Source organism: Coregonus lavaretus (genome assembly GCF_964263955.1).
Source record: "Coregonus lavaretus genome assembly, contig: HAP1_SCAFFOLD_1399, whole genome shotgun sequence".
NCBI lineage: Eukaryota > Metazoa > Chordata > Actinopteri > Salmoniformes > Salmonidae > Coregonus > Coregonus lavaretus.
Window position 1 is genome coordinate 1 of NW_028166343.1, and position 22,085 is coordinate 22,085.

General features: G+C 40.6%; 1 protein-coding gene across 3 annotated transcripts; it reads left to right on the forward strand.

Annotated features, from left to right (window-relative positions):
• Positions 1-6: 6 nt before the first annotated feature.
• Positions 7-20,182, forward strand: LOC311114851 (cytochrome P450 3A27-like). 3 transcript variants are annotated; one of them, XM_084190079.1, is made up of 4 exons: positions 7-128; positions 3,981-4,207; positions 14,305-14,467; positions 18,442-20,182. In XM_084190079.1, exons 1-4 carry the CDS (start codon positions 84-86, stop codon positions 18,553-18,555), a joined length of 549 nt encoding a protein of 182 aa, XP_084046205.1. In that variant the 5' UTR covers positions 7-83; the 3' UTR covers positions 18,556-20,182. The 3 variants fall into 3 exon arrangements, with proteins under 3 accessions (XP_084046205.1, XP_084046207.1, XP_084046206.1); XM_084190081.1 differs by lacking the exon at positions 18,442-20,182 and adding an exon at positions 17,548-17,936; XM_084190080.1 differs by lacking the exon at positions 7-128 and adding an exon at positions 953-1,012.
• Positions 20,183-22,085: the final 1,903 nt, after the last annotated feature.

The window sequence follows — 22,085 nt, forward strand, 5'->3', positions numbered from 1 at the left end:
CCCCAACAAGGTAACCCCCACACCATGACCAAACTGCAGGAGGAGATAGATACTGTGTTCCCCAACAAGGTAACCCCCACACCATGACCAAACTGCAGGAGGAAATAGATACTGTGTTCCCCAACAAGGTAACCCCCACACCATGACCAAACTGCAGGAGGAGATAGATACTGTGTTCCCCAACAAGGTAACCCCCACACCATGACCAAACTGCAGGAGGAGATAGATACTGTGTTCCCCAACAAGGTAACCCCCACACCATGACCAAACTGCAGGAGGAGATAGATACTGTGTTCCCCAACAAGGTAACCCCCACACCATGACCAAACTGCAGGAGGAGATAGATACTGTGTTCCCCAACAAGGTAACCCCCACACCATGACCAAACTGCAGGAGGAGATAGATACTGTGTTCCCCAACAAGGTAACCCCCACACCATGACCAAACTGCAGGAGGAGATAGATACTGTGTTCCCCAACAAGGTAACCCCCACACCATGACCAAACTGCAGGAGGAGATAGATACTGTGTTCCCCAACAAGGTAACCCCCACACCATGACCAAACTGCAGGAGGAGATAGATACTGTGTTCCCCAACAAGGTAACCCCCACACCATGACCAAACTGCAGGAGGAGATAGATACTGTGTTCCCCAACAAGGTAACCCCCACACCATGACCAAACTGCAGGAGGAGATAGATACTGTGTTCCCCAACAAGGTAAGCCCCACACCATGACCAAACTGCAGGAGGAGTTAGATACTGTGTTCCCCAACAAGGTAACCCCCACACCATGACCAAACTGCAGGAGGAGATAGATACTGTGTTCCCCAACAAGGTAACCCCACACCATGACCAAACTGCAGGAGGAGATAGATACTCTGTTCCCCAACAAGGTAACCCCCACACCATGACCAAACTGCAGGAGGAGTTAGATACTGTGTTCCCCAACAAGGTAACCCCCACACCATGACCAAACTGCAGGAGGAGATAGATACTCTGTTCCCCAACAAGGTAACCCCCACACCATGACCAAACTGCAGGAGGAGGTAGATACTGTGTTCCCCAACAAGGTAACCCCCACACCATGACCAAACTGCAGGAGGAGATAGATACTGTGTTCCCCAACAAGGTAACCCCCACACCATGACCAAACTGCAGGAGGAGATAGATACTGTGTTCCCCATTAAAGTAACCCCCACACCATGACCAAACTGCAGGAGGAGATAGATACTGTGTTCTCCATCAAAGTAACCCCGGTGTCAGATGTGGTGAGGTACTGATGTACACTACCGGTCAAAAGTTTTAGAATACCTACTCATTCAAGGGTTTTTCTTTATTTTTACTATTTTCTACACTGTAAAATAATAGTGAAGACATCAAAACTATGAAATAACACATATGGAATCATGTAGTAACCAAAAAAGTGTTAAACAAATCCAAATATATTTTATATTTGAGATTCTTCAAATAGCCACCCTTTTCTTGATGACAGCTTTGCACACTCTTTGCATTCTCTCAACCAGCTTCACCTGGAATGCTTTTCCAACAGTCTTGAAGGAGTTCCCACATATGCTGAGCACTTGTTGGCTGCTTGTCCTTCACTCTGCGGTCTGACTCATCCCAAACCATCTCAATTTGGTTGAAGTTGGGGGATTGTGGAGGCCAGGTCATCTGATGCAGCACTCCATCACTCTCCTTCTTGGAAAAATAGTCCTTACACAGCCTGGAGGTGTGTTGGGTCATTGTCCTATTGAGAAAACAAATGATAATCCCACTAAGCACAAACCAGATGGGATGGCGTATCGCTGCAGAATGCTGAGGTAGCCATGCTGGTTAAGTGTTCCTTGAATTCTAAATAAATCACAGACAGTGTCACCAGCAAAGCACCCCCACACATCACACCTCCTCCTCCATGCTTTATGGTGGGAAATACACATCGCGTATCACAAAGACACAGCGTTTGGATCCTGTCACGAACGTCGTATGAAGGAGTGGACCAAAGCGCAGCGTTAGTTGCGAACATACTTGCTTTATTTAATTAAAGCATACACATGAAATAACAAAACAATAAACGACTCGTGAAGTCCTCAGTGACAATGACCAAACACGGAACAAAAACCCACAAACACAAAGTGAAACACAGACAGTTAAATATGGCTCCCAATCAGAGACAACCAGCACACAGCTGACACTCGTTGCCTCTGATTGGGAGTCACTCAGTCAAACATAGAAATAAACAACCTAGAACACCCAACATAGAAACAGAACACATAGAACGAACACACCCTGGCTCAACATAATGAGTCCCAGAGCCAGGGTGTGACAGATCCAAAAATCTCCAATTTGGAGTCCAGACCAAAGGACAAATTTCCTCCGGTCTAATGTCCATTGCTTGTGTTTCTTGGCCCATGCAAGTCTCTTCTTCTTATTGATGTCCTTTAGTAGTGGTTTGAAGGCCTGATTCACACAGTCTCCTCTGAACTGTTGATGTTGAGATGTGTCTGTTACTTGAACTCTGTGAAGCATTTATTTAGGTTGCAATTTCTGAGGCTGGTAACTCTAATGAACTTATCCTCTGCAGCAGAGGTAACTCTGGGTCTTCCATTCCTGTGGCGGTCCTCATGAGAGCCAGTTTCATCATAGCGCTTGATGGGTTGTTGCAACTGCACTTAAAGAAACTTTCAAAGTTCTTGAAATGTTCCGTATTGTTAATTAATTATTAAAATGTAAAGTAATGATGGACTGTCATTTCTCTTTGCTTATTTGAGCTGTTCTTGCCATAATAGGGACTTGGTCTTTTACCAAATAGGGCTATCTTCTGTGTACCCCTCTATCTTGTCACAACACAACTGATTGGCTTAAGAAGGAAAGAAATTCCACAAATTAACTTTTAAGAAGGCACACCTGTTAATTGAAATGCATTCCAGGTGACTACCTCATGAAGATGGTTGAGAGAATGCCAAGAGTGTGCAGTGCTGTCATCAAGGCAAAGGGTGGCTATTTGAAGAATCTCAAATATAAAATATATTTTGATTTGTTTAACAGTTGTATGGTTACTACATGATTCCATATGAGTTATTTCATAGTTTTGATGTCTTCACTATTATTCTACAATGTAGAAAATAGTAAAAAATAAACAAAAACCCTTGAATGAGTGGATGTTCTAAAACTTGTGACCGGTAGTGTAAGTATTCACATGTGTTTGTAACCCCGGTGTCAGATGTGTTGAGGTACTGATATATGTGTAACCCCGGTGTCAGATGTGTTGAGGTACTGATGTACGTGTAACCCCGGTGCCAGATATGTTGAGATACTGATATATGTGTAACCCCGGTGTCAGATGTGGTGAGGTACTGATGTGTGTGTAACCCCGGTGCCAGATGAGGTGAGGTACTGATGTGTGTGTAACCCCGGTGCCAGATGTGGTGAGGTACTGATGTGTGTGTAGCCCCGGTGCCAGATGTGTTGAGGTACTGATGTATGTGTAACCCCGGTGCCAGATGTGGTGAGGTACTGATGTGTGTGTAGCCCCGGTGCCAGATGTGGTGAGGTACTGCTGTGTGTGTAACCCCGGTGCCAGATGTGTTGAGGTACTGATGTGTGTGTAACCCCGGTGCCAGATGTGTTGAGGTACTGATGTGTGTGTAACCCCGGTGCCAGATGTGTTGAGGTACTGATGTGTGTGTAACCCCGGTGCCAGATGTGTTGAGGTACTGATGTGTGTGTAACCCCGGTGCCAGATGTGGTGAGGTACTGATGTGTGTGTAGCCCCGGTGCCAGATGTGGTGAGGTACTGATGTGTGTGTAACCCCGGTGCCAGATGTGTTGAGGTACTGATGTGTGTGTAACCCCGGTGCCAGATGTGTTGAGGTACTGATGTGTGTCTAACCCCGGTGCCAGATGTGTTGAGGTACTGATGTATGTGTAGCCCCGGTGCCAGATGTGTTGAGGTACTGATGTATGTGTAACCCCGGTTCAGGCTCCTATCCAGTACGAAGCTCTGATGCAGATGGACTATCTGGACAGTGTGTTGAACGAGTCTCTGAGACTGTATCCCATCTTCGGCCGACTGGAGAGGGTCGCCAAGAAGACGGTGGAGATCAACGGCATCGTCATCCCCAAAGACTGCGTTGTCATGGTTCCCACGTGGACACTCCACCGCGACCCAGAGATCTGGTCCGACCCTGAGGAGTTCAAACCAGAGAGGTACTGGACCGCACCGTAACCACGGCACAACCACAATACAACCACTTCACAACCACAATACAACCACAATTCAACCACATCACAACCACAGCACAACCACAGCACAACCACCATTTCAAAAGCACTACTTTACTACAATACAAGGATAAACACACTGCTGCAATGTAACCACAACTACAGTGCATCATTATACTGCAATGCAATGTGTTGTCTGAACCACAACCACAAATCAACTACAATACAATGTGTAATGTGACTTAACCACAACCACAAATCAACTACAACGTAATATGTCTGAACCACAACCACAAATCAACTACAATACAATGTGTAATGTGACTGAACCACAACCACAAATCAACTACAATACAATGTGTAATGTGACTGAACCACAACCACAAATCAACTACAATACAATGTGTAATGTGACTGAACCACAACCACAAATCAACTACAATACAATGTGACTGAACCACAACCACAAATCAACTACAATACAATGTGACTGAACCACAACCACAAATCAACTACAATGTGTAATGTGACTGAACCACAACCACAAATCAACTACAATGTAATGCGACAGAACCACAACCACAAATCAACTACAATACAATGTGTAATGTGACTGAACCACAACCACAAATCAACTACAATACAATGTGTAATGTGACTGAACCACAACCACAAATCAACTACAATACAATGTGTAATGTGACTGAACCACAACCACAAATCAACTACAATACAATGTGTAATGTGACTGAACCACAACCACAAATCAACTACAATACAATGTGTAATGTGACTGAACCATAACCACAAATCAACTACAATCCAATGCGACAGAACCACAACCACAAATCAACTACAATACAATGTGTAATGCGACAGAACCACAACCACAAATCAACTACAATACAATGTGTAATGTGACTGAACCACAACCACAAATCAACTACAATACAATGTGTAATGTTCTGAACGACAACCACAAATCAACTACAATACAATGTGTAATGTGACTGAACCACAACCACAAATCAACTACAATACAATGTGTAATGTGACTGAACCACAACCACAAATCAACTACAATACAATGTGTAATGTGACTGAACCACAACCACAAATCAACTACAATACAATGTGACTGAACCACAACCACAAATCAACTACAATACAATGTGTAATGTGACTGAACCACAACCACAAATCAACTACAATGTAATGCGACAGAACCACAACCACAAATCAACTACAATACAATGTGTAATGTGACTGAACCACAACCACAAATCAACTACAATACAATGTGTAATGTGACTGAACCACAACCACAAATCAACTACAATACAATGTGTAATGTGACTGAACCACAACCACAAATCAACTACAATACAATGTGTAATGTGACTGAACCACAACCACAAATCAACTACAATACAATGTGTAATGTGACTGAACCATAACCACAAATCAACTACAATCCAATGCGACAGAACCACAACCACAAATCAACTACAATACAATGTGTAATGCGACAGAACCACAACCACAAATCAACTACAATACAATGTGTAATGTGACTGAACCACAACCACAAATCAACTACAATACAATGTGTAATGTTCTGAACGACAACCACAAATCAACTACAATACAATGTGTAATGTGACTGAACCACAACCACAAATCAACTACAATACAATGTGTAATGTGACTGAACCACAACCACAAATCAACTACAATACAATGTGACTGAACCACAACCACAAATCAACTACAATGTAATGCGACAGAACCACAACCACAAATCAACTACAATGTAATGTGACAGAAATACAACCACAAATCAACTACAATACAATGTGTAATGTGACTGAACCACAACCACAAATCAACTACAATAGAATGTGTAATGTGTTTTTACCACAACCACAAATCAACTACAATGTAATGTGACAGAAATACAACCACAAATCAACTACAATACAATGTGTAATGTGACTGAACCACAACCACAAATCAACTACAATACAATGTGTAATGTGACGGAACCACAACCACAAATCAACTACAATACAATGTGACTGAACCACAACCACAAATCAACTACAATACAATGTGTAATGTGACTGAACCACAACCACAAATCAACTGCAATAGAATGTGTAATGTGACTGAACCACAACCACAAATCAACTACAATACAATGTGTAATGTGACTGAACCACAACCACAAATTAACTACAATACAATGTGACTGAACCACAACCACAAATCAACTACAATACAATGTGTAATGTGACTGAACCACAACCACAAATCAACTACAATACAATGTGAATGAACCACAAACACAAATCAACTACAATGTAATGCGACAGAACCACAACCACAAATCAACTACAATGTAATGTGACAGAAATACAACCACAAATCAACTACAATACAATGTGTAATGTAACTGAACCACAACCACAAATCAACTACAATACAATGTGTAATGTGTTTTTACCACAACCACAAATCAACTACAATATAATGTGACAGAAATACAACCACAAATCAACTACAATACAATGTGTAATGTGACTGAACCACAACCACAAATCAACTACAATACAATGTGTAATGTGACTGAACCACAACCACAAATCAACTACAATACAATGTGACTGAACCACAACCACAAATCAACTACAATACAATGTGTAATGTGACTGAACCACAACCACAAATCAACTACAATGTAATGCGACAGAACCACAACCACAAATCAACTACAATACAATGTGTAATGTGACTGAACCACAACCACAAATCAACTACAATGTAATGCGACAGAACCACAACCACAAATCAACTACAATACAATGTGTAATGTGACTGAACCACAACCACAAATCAACTACAATGTAATGTGACAGAAATACAACCACAAATCAACTACAATACAATGTGTAATGTGAATGAACCACAACCACAAATCAACTACAATACAATGTGTAATGTGACTGAACCACAACCACAAATCAACTACAATACAATGTGACTGAACCACAACCACAAATCAACTACAATGTAATGCGACAGAACCACAACCACAAATCAACTACAATGTAATGTGACAGAAATACAACCACAAATCAACTACAATACAATGTGTAATGTGACTGAACCACAACCACAAATCAACTACAATAGAATGTGTAATGTGTTTTTACCACAACCACAAATCAACTACAATGTAATGTGACAGAAATACAACCACAAATCAACTACAATACAATGTGTAATGTGACTGAACCACAACCACAAATCAACTACAATACAATGTGTAATGTGACGGAACCACAACCACAAATCAACTACAATACAATGTGACTGAACCACAACCACAAATCAACTACAATACAATGTGTAATGTGACTGAACCACAACCACAAATCAACTGCAATAGAATGTGTAATGTGACTGAACCACAACCACAAATCAACTACAATACAATGTGTAATGTGACTGAACCACAACCACAAATTAACTACAATACAATGTGACTGAACCACAACCACAAATCAACTACAATACAATGTGTAATGTGACTGAACCACAACCACAAATCAACTACAATACAATGTGAATGAACCACAAACACAAATCAACTACAATGTAATGCGACAGAACCACAACCACAAATCAACTACAATGTAATGTGACAGAAATACAACCACAAATCAACTACAATACAATGTGTAATGTAACTGAACCACAACCACAAATCAACTACAATACAATGTGTAATGTGTTTTTACCACAACCACAAATCAACTACAATATAATGTGACAGAAATACAACCACAAATCAACTACAATACAATGTGTAATGTGACTGAACCACAACCACAAATCAACTACAATACAATGTGTAATGTGACTGAACCACAACCACAAATCAACTACAATACAATGTGACTGAACCACAACCACAAATCAACTACAATACAATGTGTAATGTGACTGAACCACAACCACAAATCAACTACAATGTAATGCGACAGAACCACAACCACAAATCAACTACAATACAATGTGTAATGTGACTGAACCACAACCACAAATCAACTACAATGTAATGCGACAGAACCACAACCACAAATCAACTACAATACAATGTGTAATGTGACTGAACCACAACCACAAATCAACTACAATGTAATGTGACAGAAATACAACCACAAATCAACTACAATACAATGTGTAATGTGAATGAACCACAACCACAAATCAACTACAATCCAATGTGTAATGTGACTGAACCACAACCACAAATCAACTACAATACAATGTGTAATGTGACTGAACCACAACCACAAATCAACTACAATACAATGTGACTGAACCACAACCACAAATCAACTACAATACAATGTGTAATGTGACTGAACCACAACCACAAATCAACTACAATGTAATGCGACAGAACCACAACCACAAATCAACTACAATACAATGTGTAATGTGACTGAACCACAACCACAAATCAACTACAATACAATGTGTAATGTGACTGAACCACAACCACAAATCAACTACAATACAATGTGTAATGTGACTGAACCACAACCACAAATCAACTACAATACAATGTGTAATGTGACTGAACCACAACCACAAATCAACTACAATACAATGTGTAATGTGACTGAACCATAACCACAAATCAACTACAATCCAATGCGACAGAACCACAACCACAAATCAACTACAATACAATGTGTAATGCGACAGAACCACAACCACAAATCAACTACAATACAATGTGTAATGTGACTGAACCACAACCACAAATCAACTACAATACAATGTGTAATGTTCTGAACGACAACCACAAATCAACTACAATACAATGTGTAATGTGACTGAACCACAACCACAAATCAACTACAATACAATGTGTAATGTGACTGAACCACAACCACAAATCAACTACAATACAATGTGACTGAACCACAACCACAAATCAACTACAATGTAATGCGACAGAACCACAACCACAAATCAACTACAATGTAATGTGACAGAAATACAACCACAAATCAACTACAATACAATGTGTAATGTGACTGAACCACAACCACAAATCAACTACAATAGAATGTGTAATGTGTTTTTACCACAACCACAAATCAACTACAATGTAATGTGACAGAAATACAACCACAAATCAACTACAATACAATGTGTAATGTGACTGAACCACAACCACAAATCAACTACAATACAATGTGTAATGTGACGAAACCACAACCACAAATCAACTACAATAATAATAATAATAATAATATGCCATTTAGCAGACGCTTTTATCCAAAGCGACTTACAGTCATGCGTGCATACATTTTTTTTTTTTGTATATGGGTGGTCCCGGGGTTCGACCCCACTACCTTGGCGTTACAAGCGCCGTGCTCTACCAGCTGAGCTACAGAGGACCACAGTTTAGGCCTATGAGAGAAATATAACTGGTGTTCGTCTTCCATTATAACTCTCAATAACAACACCAGTGCATAGGCCTATCTGTATCCGTAACAGCCTGTATATTGTCCATGTAATCAGCGGGCAGGGAGAGGAGGGTGACATCATGTCCAGCTGGTGTGTGTGTCCATTGGGAGCTATGTGGGGAGATATGCTGTGTGGGGAGCTGTGTCGTTGGCTGGGGAGCTGTGTGGGAGGCTTGGGTAACGCTGCATTTCACAGTCCTCTTGTTAATCAGCTGGGGTGTTTATGGTTTATCTCATAAATACTAGGAAACTACATGTTATTAATGTGTATTTTCACAATTGGCAACAAACAAGTGGTTGTTTGTTACAACAACCCCCAAATAAAATGGCAATGATTATGCAGCCTAATAACCTTTTTATCATGTAATTTCTAAAGAATGACAGGGAAAACAGCTAAGTGAAAATAGAACAGCCAGTGAAATAGACTGTGAAAAGCGTATCCTATCTTAGGCTTGGCTCTAGAGAGCTCCAGCCCAGTGGTGCGATGCCACGTACGCTGTCGTCCGGAGTGCAGACTCTGACTTGGCACAGGTGGATGGTGAAGATGGCATGGGAGCGCGAGCTCTGGACGTTCATCTGGGTGCTGGCCGTGGTACGGGACAGAGCACCCAGCTTCAGACACTGCATCATCTCTGCCTCGGAGGTGACAATACAATGTGACTGAACCACAACCACAAATCAACTACAATACAATGTGTAATGTGACTGAACCACAACCACAAATCAACTACAATACAATGTGTAATGTGACGAAACCACAACCACAAATCAACTACAATACAATGTGACTGAACCACAACCACAAATCAACTACAATACAATGTGTAATGTGACTGAACCACAACCACAAATCAACTACAATACAATGTGTAATGTGTTTTTACCACAACCACAAATCAACTACAATGTAATGTGACAGAAATACAACCACAAATCAACTACAATACAATGTGTAATGTGACTGAACCACAACCACAAATCAACTACAATACAATGTGACTGAACCACAACCACAAATCAACTACAATACAATGTGTAATGTGACTGAACCACAACCACAAATCAACTACAATGTAATGTGACAGAAATACAACCACAAATCAACTACAATACAATGTGTAATGTGACTGAACCACAACCACAAATCAACTACAATACAATGTGTAATGTGTTTTTACCACAACCACAAATCAACTACAATGTAATGTGACAGAAATACAACCACAAATCAACTACAATACAATGTGTAATGTGACTGAACCACAACCACAAATCAACTACAATACAATGTGTAATGTGACTGAACCACAACCACAAATCAACTACAATACAATGTGACTGAACCACAACCACAAATCAACTACAATACAATGTGTAATGTGACTGAACCACAACCACAAATCAACTACAATACAATGTGAATGAACCACAAACACAAATCAACTACAATGTAATGCGACAGAACCACAAACACAAATCAACTACAATGTAATGTGACAGAAATACAACCACAAATCAAGTACAATACAATGTGTAATGTGACTGAACCACAACCACAAATCAACTACAATACAATGTGTAATGTGTTTTTACCACAACCACAAATCAACTACAATGTAATGTGACAGAAATACAACCACAAATCAACTACAATACAATGTGTAATGTGACTGAACCACAACCACAAATCAACTACAATACAATGTGTAATGTGACTGAACCACAACCACAAATCAACTACAATACAATGTGACTGAACCACAACCACAAATCAACTACAATACAATGTGTAATGTGACTGAACCACAACCACAAATCAACTACAATGTAATGCGACAGAACCACAACCACAAATCAACTACAATACAATGTGTAATGTGACTGAACCACAACCACAAATCAACTACAATGTAATGCGACAGAACCACAACCACAAATCAACTACAATACAATGTGTAATGTGACTGAACCACAACCACAAATCAACTACAATGTAATGTGACAGAAATACAACCACAAATCAACTACAATACAATGTGTAATGTGACTGAACCACAACCACAAATCAACTACAATACAATGTGTAATGTGACTGAACCACAACCACAAATCAACTACAATACAATGTGACTGAACCACAACCACAAATCAACTACAATACAATGTGTAATGTGACTGAACCACAACCACAAATCAACTACAATGTAATGCGACAGAACCACAACCACAAATCAACTACAATACAATGTGTAATGTGACTGAACCACAACCACAAATCAACTACAATACAATGTGTAATGTGACTGAACCACAACCACAAATCAACTACAATACAATGTGTAATGTGACTGAACCACAACCACAAATCAACTACAATACAATGTGTAATGTGACTGAACCACAACCACAAATCAACTACAATACAATGTGTAATGTGACTGAACCATAACCACAAATCAACTACAATCCAATGCGACAGAACCACAACCACAAATCAATTACAATACAATGTGTAATGCGACAGAACCACAACCACAAATCAACTACAATACAATGTGTAATGTGACTGAACCACAACCACAAATCAACTACAATACAATGTGTAATGTTCTGAACGACAACCACAAATCAACTACAATACAATGTGTAATGTGACTGAACCACAACCACAAATCAACTACAATACAATGTGTAATGTGACTGAACCACAACCACAAATCAACTACAATACAATGTGACTGAACCACAACCACAAATCAACTACAATGTAATGCGACAGAACCACAACCACAAATCAACTACAATGTAATGTGACAGAAATACAACCACAAATCAACTACAATACAATGTGTAATGTGACTGAACCACAACCACAAATCAACTACAATAGAATGTGTAATGTGTTTTTACCACAACCACAAATCAACTACAATGTAATGTGACAGAAATACAACCACAAATCAACTACAATACAATGTGTAATGTGACTGAACCACAACCACAAATCAACTACAATACAATGTGTAATGTGACGGAACCACAACCACAAATCAACTACAATACAATGTGACTGAACCACAACCACAAATCAACTACAATACAATGTGTAATGTGACTGAACCACAACCACAAATCAACTACAATGTAATGCGACAGAACCACAACCACAAATCAACTACAATGTAATGTGACAGAAATACAACCACAAATCAACTACAATACAATGTGTAATGTGACTGAACCACAACCACAAATCAACTACAATACAATGTGTAATGTGTTTTTACCACAACCACAAATCAACTACAATGTAATGTGACAGAAATACAACCACAAATCAACTACAATACAATGTGTAATGTGACTGAACCACAACCACAAATCAACTACAATACAATGTAATGTGACTGAACCACAACCACAAATCAACTACAATATAATGTGTAATGTGACTGAACCACAACCACAAATCAACTGCAATAGAATGTGTAATGTGACTGAACCACAACCACAAATCAACTACAATACAATGTGTAATGTGACTGAACCATAACCACAAATTAACTACAATACAATGTGACTGAACCACAACCACAAATCAACTACAATACAATGTGTAATGTGACTGAACCACAACCACAAATCAACTACAATACAATGTGAATGAACCACAAACACAAATCAACTACAATGTAATGCGACAGAACCACAACCACAAATCAACTACAATGTAATGTGACAGAAATACAACCACAAATCAACTACAATACAATGTGTAATGTGACTGAACCACAACCACAAATCAACTACAATACAATGTGTAATGTGTTTTTACCACAACCACAAATCAACTACAATGTAATGTGACAGAAATACAACCACAAATCAACTACAATACAATGTGTAATGTGACTGAACCACAACCACAAATCAACTACAATACAATGTGTAATGTGACTGAACGACAACCACAAATCAACTACAATACAATGTGACTGAACCACAACCACAAATCAACTACAATACAATGTGTAATGTGACTGAACCACAACCACAAATCAACTACAATGTAATGCGACAGAACCACAACCACAAATCAACTACAATACAATGTGTAATGTGACTGAACCACAACCACAAATCAACTACAATGTAATGCGACAGAACCACAACCACAAATCAACTACAATACAATGTGTAATGTGACTGAACCACAACCACAAATCAACTACAATGTAATATGACAGAAATACAACCACAAATCAACTACAATACAATGTGTAATGTGAATGAACCACAACCACAAATCAACTACAATCCAATGTGTAATGTGACTGAACCACAACCACAAATCAACTACAATCCAATGTGTAATGTGACTGAACCACAACCACAAATCAACTACAATACAATGTGTAATGTGACTGAACCACAACCACAAATCAACTACAATACAATGTGTAATGTGACTGAACCACAACCCCAAATCAACTCCAATCCAATGTGTAATGTGTCTGCCCTCTCCCTGTCCAGGTTCAGTAAGGAGAACAAGGAGTCTATTGACCCGTACACGTACATGCCATTCGGGGCGGGGCCCAGGAACTGTATCGGGATGCGTTTCGCCCTGATCATGATCAAACTGGCCATGGTCGAGATCCTCCAGAGTTTCACATTCTCCGTCTGCGACGAGACCGAGGTGAGACGCTCACCTGAGCAGACGGAATATGACATAATCAAATATCAGTATCATTCATAGAGTTGGATAGAGGCTGTAACTTGCCGCAGCACTTGTTTTAACATGGAGCTGATTTAACTTGGTTAACTTGGTAGCGGCAGATAGCTTAGTGGTTAAGAGCGTTGTGCCAGTAACCGAAAGGTCGCTGGTTCTAATTTCCGAGCCGACTAGGTGAAAAATCTGTTTATGTGCCCTTGAGCAAGGCACTTAACGTAATTGCTCATGTAAGTCGCTCTGGATAAGAGCGTCTGCTAAATGACTAAAATGTAAAAATGTTACCATCTGTTTTAACATAGACCTGTTTTAGCATGGTCACCACCTGTTTTAACACGGACCTGTTTTAGCATGGTCACCACCTGTTTTAACATGGTCACCACCTGTTTTAACATGGTCACCACCTGTTTTAGCATGGTCACCTCTTGTTTTAACATGGTCACAACCTATTTTAACATGGTCACCACCAGTTTTAGCATGGTCATGACCTGTTTAACACGGTCACCACCTGTTTTAACATGGACCTGTTTTAACATGGACACCACCTGTTTTAACATGGTCACCGCCTGTTTTAACATGGTCACCGCCTGTTTTAACATGGTCACCACCTGTTTAACATGGTCACCACCTGTTTTAACATGGTCACCACCTGTTTTAACATGGACCTGTTTTAACATGGTCACCACCTGTTTTAACATGGTCACCGCCTGTTTTAACATGGTCACCACCTGTTTAACATGGTACCACTTTTTTTAACATGGTCACCACCTGTTTTAACATGGACCTGTTTTAACATGGTCACCACCTGTTTTAACATGGTCACCGCCTGTTTTAACATGGTCACCACCTGTTTTAACATGGTCACCACCTGTTTTAACATGGACCTGTTTTTTTATACATGGACCCCACCTGTTTTAACATGGACCTGTTTTAACATGGACCTGTTTTAACATGGTCACCACCTGTTTTAACATGGTCACCACCTGTTTTAACATGGTCACCACCTGTTTTAACATGGACCTGTTTTAGCATGGTCACCACCTGTTTTAACATGGTCACCACCTGTATTAACATGGTCACCACCTGTTTTAACATGGACCTGTTTTAGCATGGTCACCACCTGTTTTAACATGGACCTGTTATAACATGGTCACCACCTGTTTTAACATGGTCACCACCTGTTTTAACATGGTCACCACCTGTTTTAGCATGGTCACCACCTGTTTTAACATGGTCACCACCTGTTATAACATGGTCAGCGCCTGTTTTAACATGGCACCACCTGTTTTAACATGGACCTGTTATAACATGGTCACCACCTGTTTTAACATGGTCACCACCTGTTTTAACATGGTCACCACCTGTTTTAGCATGGTCACCACCTGTTTTAACATGGTCACCACCTGTTATAACATGGTCAGCGCCTGTTTTAACATGGTCACCACCTGTTTTAGCATGGTCACCACCTTTTTTAACATGGTCTCCACCTGTTATAACATGGTCAGCGCCTGTTTTAGCATAGTCAGCGCCATCGTTGCAAATAAGGAAGAATCTCAATTGTCTTTCCTTGATTCCTCGCGGTTCTCTATCCACGCCTCCTCCTCAAAACCCATTGGATGAGAAGGAATGCGAGGAATCAAGGAAATGCAATTGAGATTCTCCCTAGTCCTGCATTCAACTCTATGTTGACACTTCACACATAAAGACACTGGGGGGCGCTCTAGATCTGTGGTTAGGTTACTGTCTAATGGTTCAGGTTAGTACTGGGTCAGTGGAATCTGGTCCTAGATCAGTGGTTAGGTTAGTGTGTAATGGTTCAGGTTAGTACTGGGTCAGGGGAATCTGGTCCTAGATCAGTGGTTAGGTTAGTGTGTAATGGTTCCTGTTAGTACTGGGGGCTCTGGGATCTAATCCTATAATTGTGGTTAAGGCTGGGGAGGGTTATGTAACAGGAGTTATCAGACGTCCAAAGATCAACACAACACGCCCACGCCCACACACACACATAAACAGTAGTGTCCAACCAGCGAGTTGGAGATCATGGACACATAATTATAAGATAATATAAATAACAATAATATATATCCCTTTAGCAGGATGCTTTTATCCAAAGTGACATATAGTCATGCATACATTTTAGGTATGGGTGGTCCCCGTTAACCTGGCGTTACAAGGCCCATGCTCTACCAACTGAGCTACAAAGGACCACAGTATTAAACCTTGTCCTGGTCTAAAACACACTTTCAATGGACATTATCCCATAATGCAAGTTGTTGAATCCAAGGGCCCGTATTCACAAAGCGTCTCATAGTTGGAGATTGACATACAGGGTTAAATAATTTATTTCGTCTCTTTGGACAGGGACAAGGTGAAACAAAAGTCTCAGAAGTGAGAAGTTGCACCAGATTTAGCTAACAGCTCATTTACATCTGCAGTCCTTGAAATAAATAGATATATGCTATGTCATGTTACATTTACGTCATTTAGCAGACGCTCTTATCCAGAGCGACTTACAGTTAGTGAGTGCATACATTATTTATAATTTTTCATACCCCCCCATGGGAATCGAACCCGCAACCCCTGGCGTTGCAAACGCCATGCTCTATCAACTGAGCTACATCCCTGCCGGCCATTCCCTCCCCTACCCTGGACGACGCTGGGCCAATTGTGCACCGCCACCATGGGTCTCCTGGTTGCGTCCGGCTACGACAGAGCCTGGATTCTAACCAGGATCTCTAGTGGCACAGCTAGCACTGCAATGCAGTGCCTTAGACCACTGCGCCACTCGGGAGACACAATCATGTTTTGTCATGTCATGTTATTCTCTATAGTTCCTGTTGGAGATGGACAACCAGGGTTATGTTCTGTTCTGTTATTCTCTATAGATCCTGTTGGAGATGGACAACCAGGGTTATGTTCTGTTCTGTTATTCTCTATAGATCCTGTTGGAGATGGACAACCAGGGTTATGTTCTGTTCTGTTATTCTCTATAGATCCTGTTGGAGATGGACAACCAGGGTTATGTTCTGTTCTGTTATTCTCTATAGATCCCGTTGGAGATGGACAACCAGGGTTATGTTCTGTTCTGTTATTCTCTATAGATCCTGTTGGAGATGGACAACCAGGGTTATATTCTGTTCTGTTATTCTCTATAGATCCTGTTGGAGATGGACAACCAGGGTTATGTTCTGTTCTGTTCTGTTATTCTCTATAGATCCTGTTGGAGATGGACAACCAGGGTTATGTTCTGTTCTGTTATTCTCTATAGATCCTGTTGGAGATGGACAACCAGGGTTATGTTCTGTTCTGTTATTCTCTATAGATCCTTTTGGAGATGGACAACCAGGGTTATGTTCTGTTCTGTTATTCTCTATAGATCCTGTTGGAGATGGACAACCAGGGTTATGTTCTGTTCTGTTCTGTTATTCTCTATAGATCCTGTTGGAGATGGATATCCAGGGTTATGTTCTGTTCTGTCATGTTATTCTCTATAGATCCTGTTGGAGATGGACAACCAGGGTTATGTTCTGTTCTGTTATTCTCTATAGATCCTGTTGGAGATGGACAACCAGGGTTATGTTCTGTTCTGTTATTCTCTATAGATCCTGTTGGAGATGGACAACCAGGGTTCTGTTCTGTTCTGTTCTGTTATTCTCTATAGATCCTGTTGGAGATGGACAACCAGGGTTATGTTCTGTTCTGTCATGTTATTCTCTATAGATCCTGTTGGAGATGGACAACCAGGGTTATGTTCTGTTCTGTTATTCTCTATAGATCCCGTTGGAGATGGACAACCAGGGTTATGTTCTGTTCTGTCATGTTATTCTCTATAGATCCTGTTGGAGATGGACAACCAGGGTTCTGTTCTGTTCTGTTATTCTCTATAGATCCCATTGGAGATGGACAACCAGGGTTATAGTCTGTTCTGTTATTCTCTATAGATCCCGTTGGAGATGGATATCCAGGGTCTGCTGATGCCCAAAAGACCAATCAAACTGAGGCTGGAGCCTCGTAGCAACACCCCCTCCACCTCTCTGAAGAGTCCAAACACATGACCAAATGCAGGAGTACCCTACCCAACCCTACCATCTATCTGTCTAACATATGAGTCTATCTATCTATCTAACATATGAGTATATCTATCACTCTATCTATCTATCTATCTACAGTTGAAGTTGGAAGTTTACATACACCTTAGCCAAATACATTTAAACTCAGTTTTTCACAATTCCTGACATTTAATCCTAGTAACAAATGCCCTGTCCTAGGTCAGTTAGGATCACCACATTATTTTAAGAATTTGAAATGTCAGATTGTTATTTTTTTATTTTATTTTATTTTATTTAACCTTTATTTAACTAGACAAGTCAGTTAAGAACAAATTCTTACAATGACGGCCTACACCGGCCAAAGCCGGACGAAGCTGGGCCAATTGTGCGCCGCCCTATGGGACTCCCAATCACGGCCGGTTGTGATACAGCCTGGAATCGAACCAGGGGGTCTGTAGTGACACGTCAAGCACTGAGATGCAGTGCCTTAGACCGCTGCACCACTCGGGAGAATGATTTATTTCAGCTTTTATTTCTTTCATCACATTCCCAGTGAGACAGAAGTTTACATACACTCAATTAGTATTTGGTTGTCTTGCCTTTAAATTGTTTAACTTGGGTCAAACGTTTCAGGTAGCCTTCCACAAGCTTCCCACAATAAGTTGGGTTTTGGCCCATTCCTCCTGACAGAGCAGGTGTAACTGAGTCAGGTTTGTAGGCCTCCTTGCTCGCACACGCTTTTTCAGTTCTGCCCACACATTTTCTATAGGCTTGAGGTCAGGGCTTTGTGATGGCCACTCCAATTCCTTGACTTTGTTGTCCTTAAGCCATTTTGCCACAACTTTGGAAGTATGCTTGGGGTCATTGTCCATTTGGAAGACCCACTTGCGACGAAGCTTTAACTTCCTGGCTGATGTCTTGAGATGTTGCTTCAATATATCCACATACTTTTCCTTCCTCATGATACCATCTATTTTGTGAAGTGCACCACAAAAGTATATAACTTTATATCTATCTATCTATCTATCTATCTATCTATCGATCTATCGATCTATCGATCTATCTATCTATCGATCTATCGATCTATCTATCTATCTATCTCTGAATATTCAGACCTTACCCTGCTATAGGCTAATGAATATTCAGGCTGGGATTCAATAGGCTACTGAATATAATATGACAATAAGACTGCATTCATGATAAATGTTGCATATGTTGGCTCAACCGGAAATTACCTTTAAATGGCGCATAGCTGACAAAGAGCTGGGATTGAATCCTGGTCTCAGTTTGAGTAGGGCTCAGAAACACATTTTCACCAGATAAACGAAAGATAGTAATACTATGGATGCATTAGGGGTACATGTCTTGTTAAAGTCAGACACCAGGGCTATTCAATCCATGGCAGATGTCATGTGTGGATCCTGCACACTACTGGCTGGAGGCTAGGATTCTCCTAGAATTTAGAACTCTAACTGGTGTTCTCTAGAACTCTACTCTCATTTTGTTCCTCTGGGTGTTCTGCTGTGCAGTCTTTCCAAAATAGAATCTTTACCGTCTGTTGAAATGATCGCTGCAGCTGCTTTGTTTTAAACTTTAATAATCACAAACCAATAAAAATCATCCCACTAAAGAATAAGGTTGTCTGTGTATTTATTAACATTCATAAATCAAAACATAAGACACAAACACATAATCATGAGAACAATCAATATATATATTGGTTGATTGATGTTATTTATCAATAAATATGTCTAATTTCACTCAGCTAGGCCTAATTGTAGTGTTTTGACTTGGTCATCCACACATTTTCTTTTCCGAACCCAATACTGCCGCCGTGTGGCCGTTGGATGTAAATACACAGCCCTGGTAGCTCGCCTGGTTCCATTCCAAACTACATTTTACATACATTTTAAATTTTAGTCATTTAGCAGACGCTCTTATCCAGAGCGACTTACAGTTAGTGAGTGCATACATTTTCTTTTTTCATACTGGACCCCTCGGTCTCTCTCTCTCTCTCTCTCTCTCACACGGAGGTCTATCACTTAAAGACGAGAATAAAAAAAAACAGGACAAGGCTGAGATATGAGTCTGAAACGAGTTTACTTCGGAGGACACCTGTTTTGTGGAAGCCCCATGTCTGGGACGGGAGGGTTTTTGAGAGGTTTTGATAAGTGGTGTGAGGTAAGAGCCTAGCGCCTCCAGGCTGTCTGTTAATGCCTTACTGAGCGGCAGAAGGGGAGCAACAGAGGTCACAGGCTCTTCAAAGGCTGGGGTCGCCACCCCTCTCACGTTCCACGCATTCCAATGTACTGTGTTAAGGTTGGGCAGCAAGGGGGTTGTTCTCAAGAGGCCCCCAAACACACACACACGTCGACCGCTCGGTGCGCTGCTTGGGGGGACAGAGGACAGATTTCCAGTGCAGGGATAAGGGACACACACACACACAGGGAGCTCCAGACAATCCTAGTTATACTGCACCTGTCCACCTTTACCCCCTCCAACACTAGATTACATGAGGAGCAGGTGAGGCTGCAGTGAGGCCCCTCTCTCAAAGGACTCAATTGTACCCTTTAAAAGTAACTTGTCATACATGCAAGTCCTTGTCATAAAACATGAATAGCCGTGTGTGTGTGTACATGGTTTACTCTCTCTATTAAACTAACATCTGGATATCCAGGTGGCTTGCTTTTCTAAGCAGTTGCTATATTGCCTGCCTCGTACGAATTTTCAGATTTCCTTCAAATGGTTTTGGGATACTGGCACAATTTCTCTCCTCTCTGTCTTGTCTGACCCATTTGACAAGTGCCTCTCCTCACCTCTCGCCTCCAAACCCCCCGATTTCCCACCTGAATCCAGATGATTGGATAATGACAGGTGTCGAGTGTCTTAATGGCCTTTTAGAGCTGGTAGATCTGATAACCTGTGAAGAGGCCCTTCCTGTGATCCTCCTCCATTGTCTCTGTGTGGTTGTTTGAATCATCTTAACTGACTAATACATAGGCTGTTAGGGAGGTGAACAGTGGAACAGGGTCAGGAACTCAAATGTGTTGGGGACTACCTAAAAAAGCACACCACTTCGATACAGCTACGAACTGAAGTTAGTTTTTATCCTCTGATGTTTGTTGTGTAGCAAATATTGATTTATGTTTTTTTTTTCCCGTGAAGCGCGTTCCATTGCGTTCATGTCTGAAATGTGCTATATATATATAAAGCTTGGTTTGATTAGGGTTAGCCAAAATGCTCTCCTAACCTGCTACGTAAATTAAAGTATAACAAAAACCATTTTCCAAACCTTAACCTAATTCTCTTAACCTGCTACGTTAATTATCCTAAACTGCTGCATAAGTTCTCCTAACCTGCTACGAAAACGTAACTTCTGGTCATAGCTGTATAGAAGTGGTTTGTTTTTTAGGGAATCTCCAAGGTGTTGATGGAAGGGAAATGGACTGGCAATAAAAAAAAAATGATTACTCAACCGCGACTGACACTAGGGCTTCAAAACACAAAGCTGGATTTGTAGAATGTGACCGTATATT

Coding starts and splice junctions, on each gene's coding strand:
- LOC311114851 (XM_084190079.1), top strand. CDS start 84: ATGACCAAACTGCAGGAGGAAATAGATACTGTGTTCCCCAACAAG. Junction 129..3,980: donor ATACTGTGTTCCCCAACAAG/GTAACCCCCACA, acceptor ACCCCGGTTCAG/GCTCCTATCCAGTACGAAGC. Junction 4,208..14,304: donor GAGGAGTTCAAACCAGAGAG/GTACTGGACCGC, acceptor CTCCCTGTCCAG/GTTCAGTAAGGAGAACAAGG.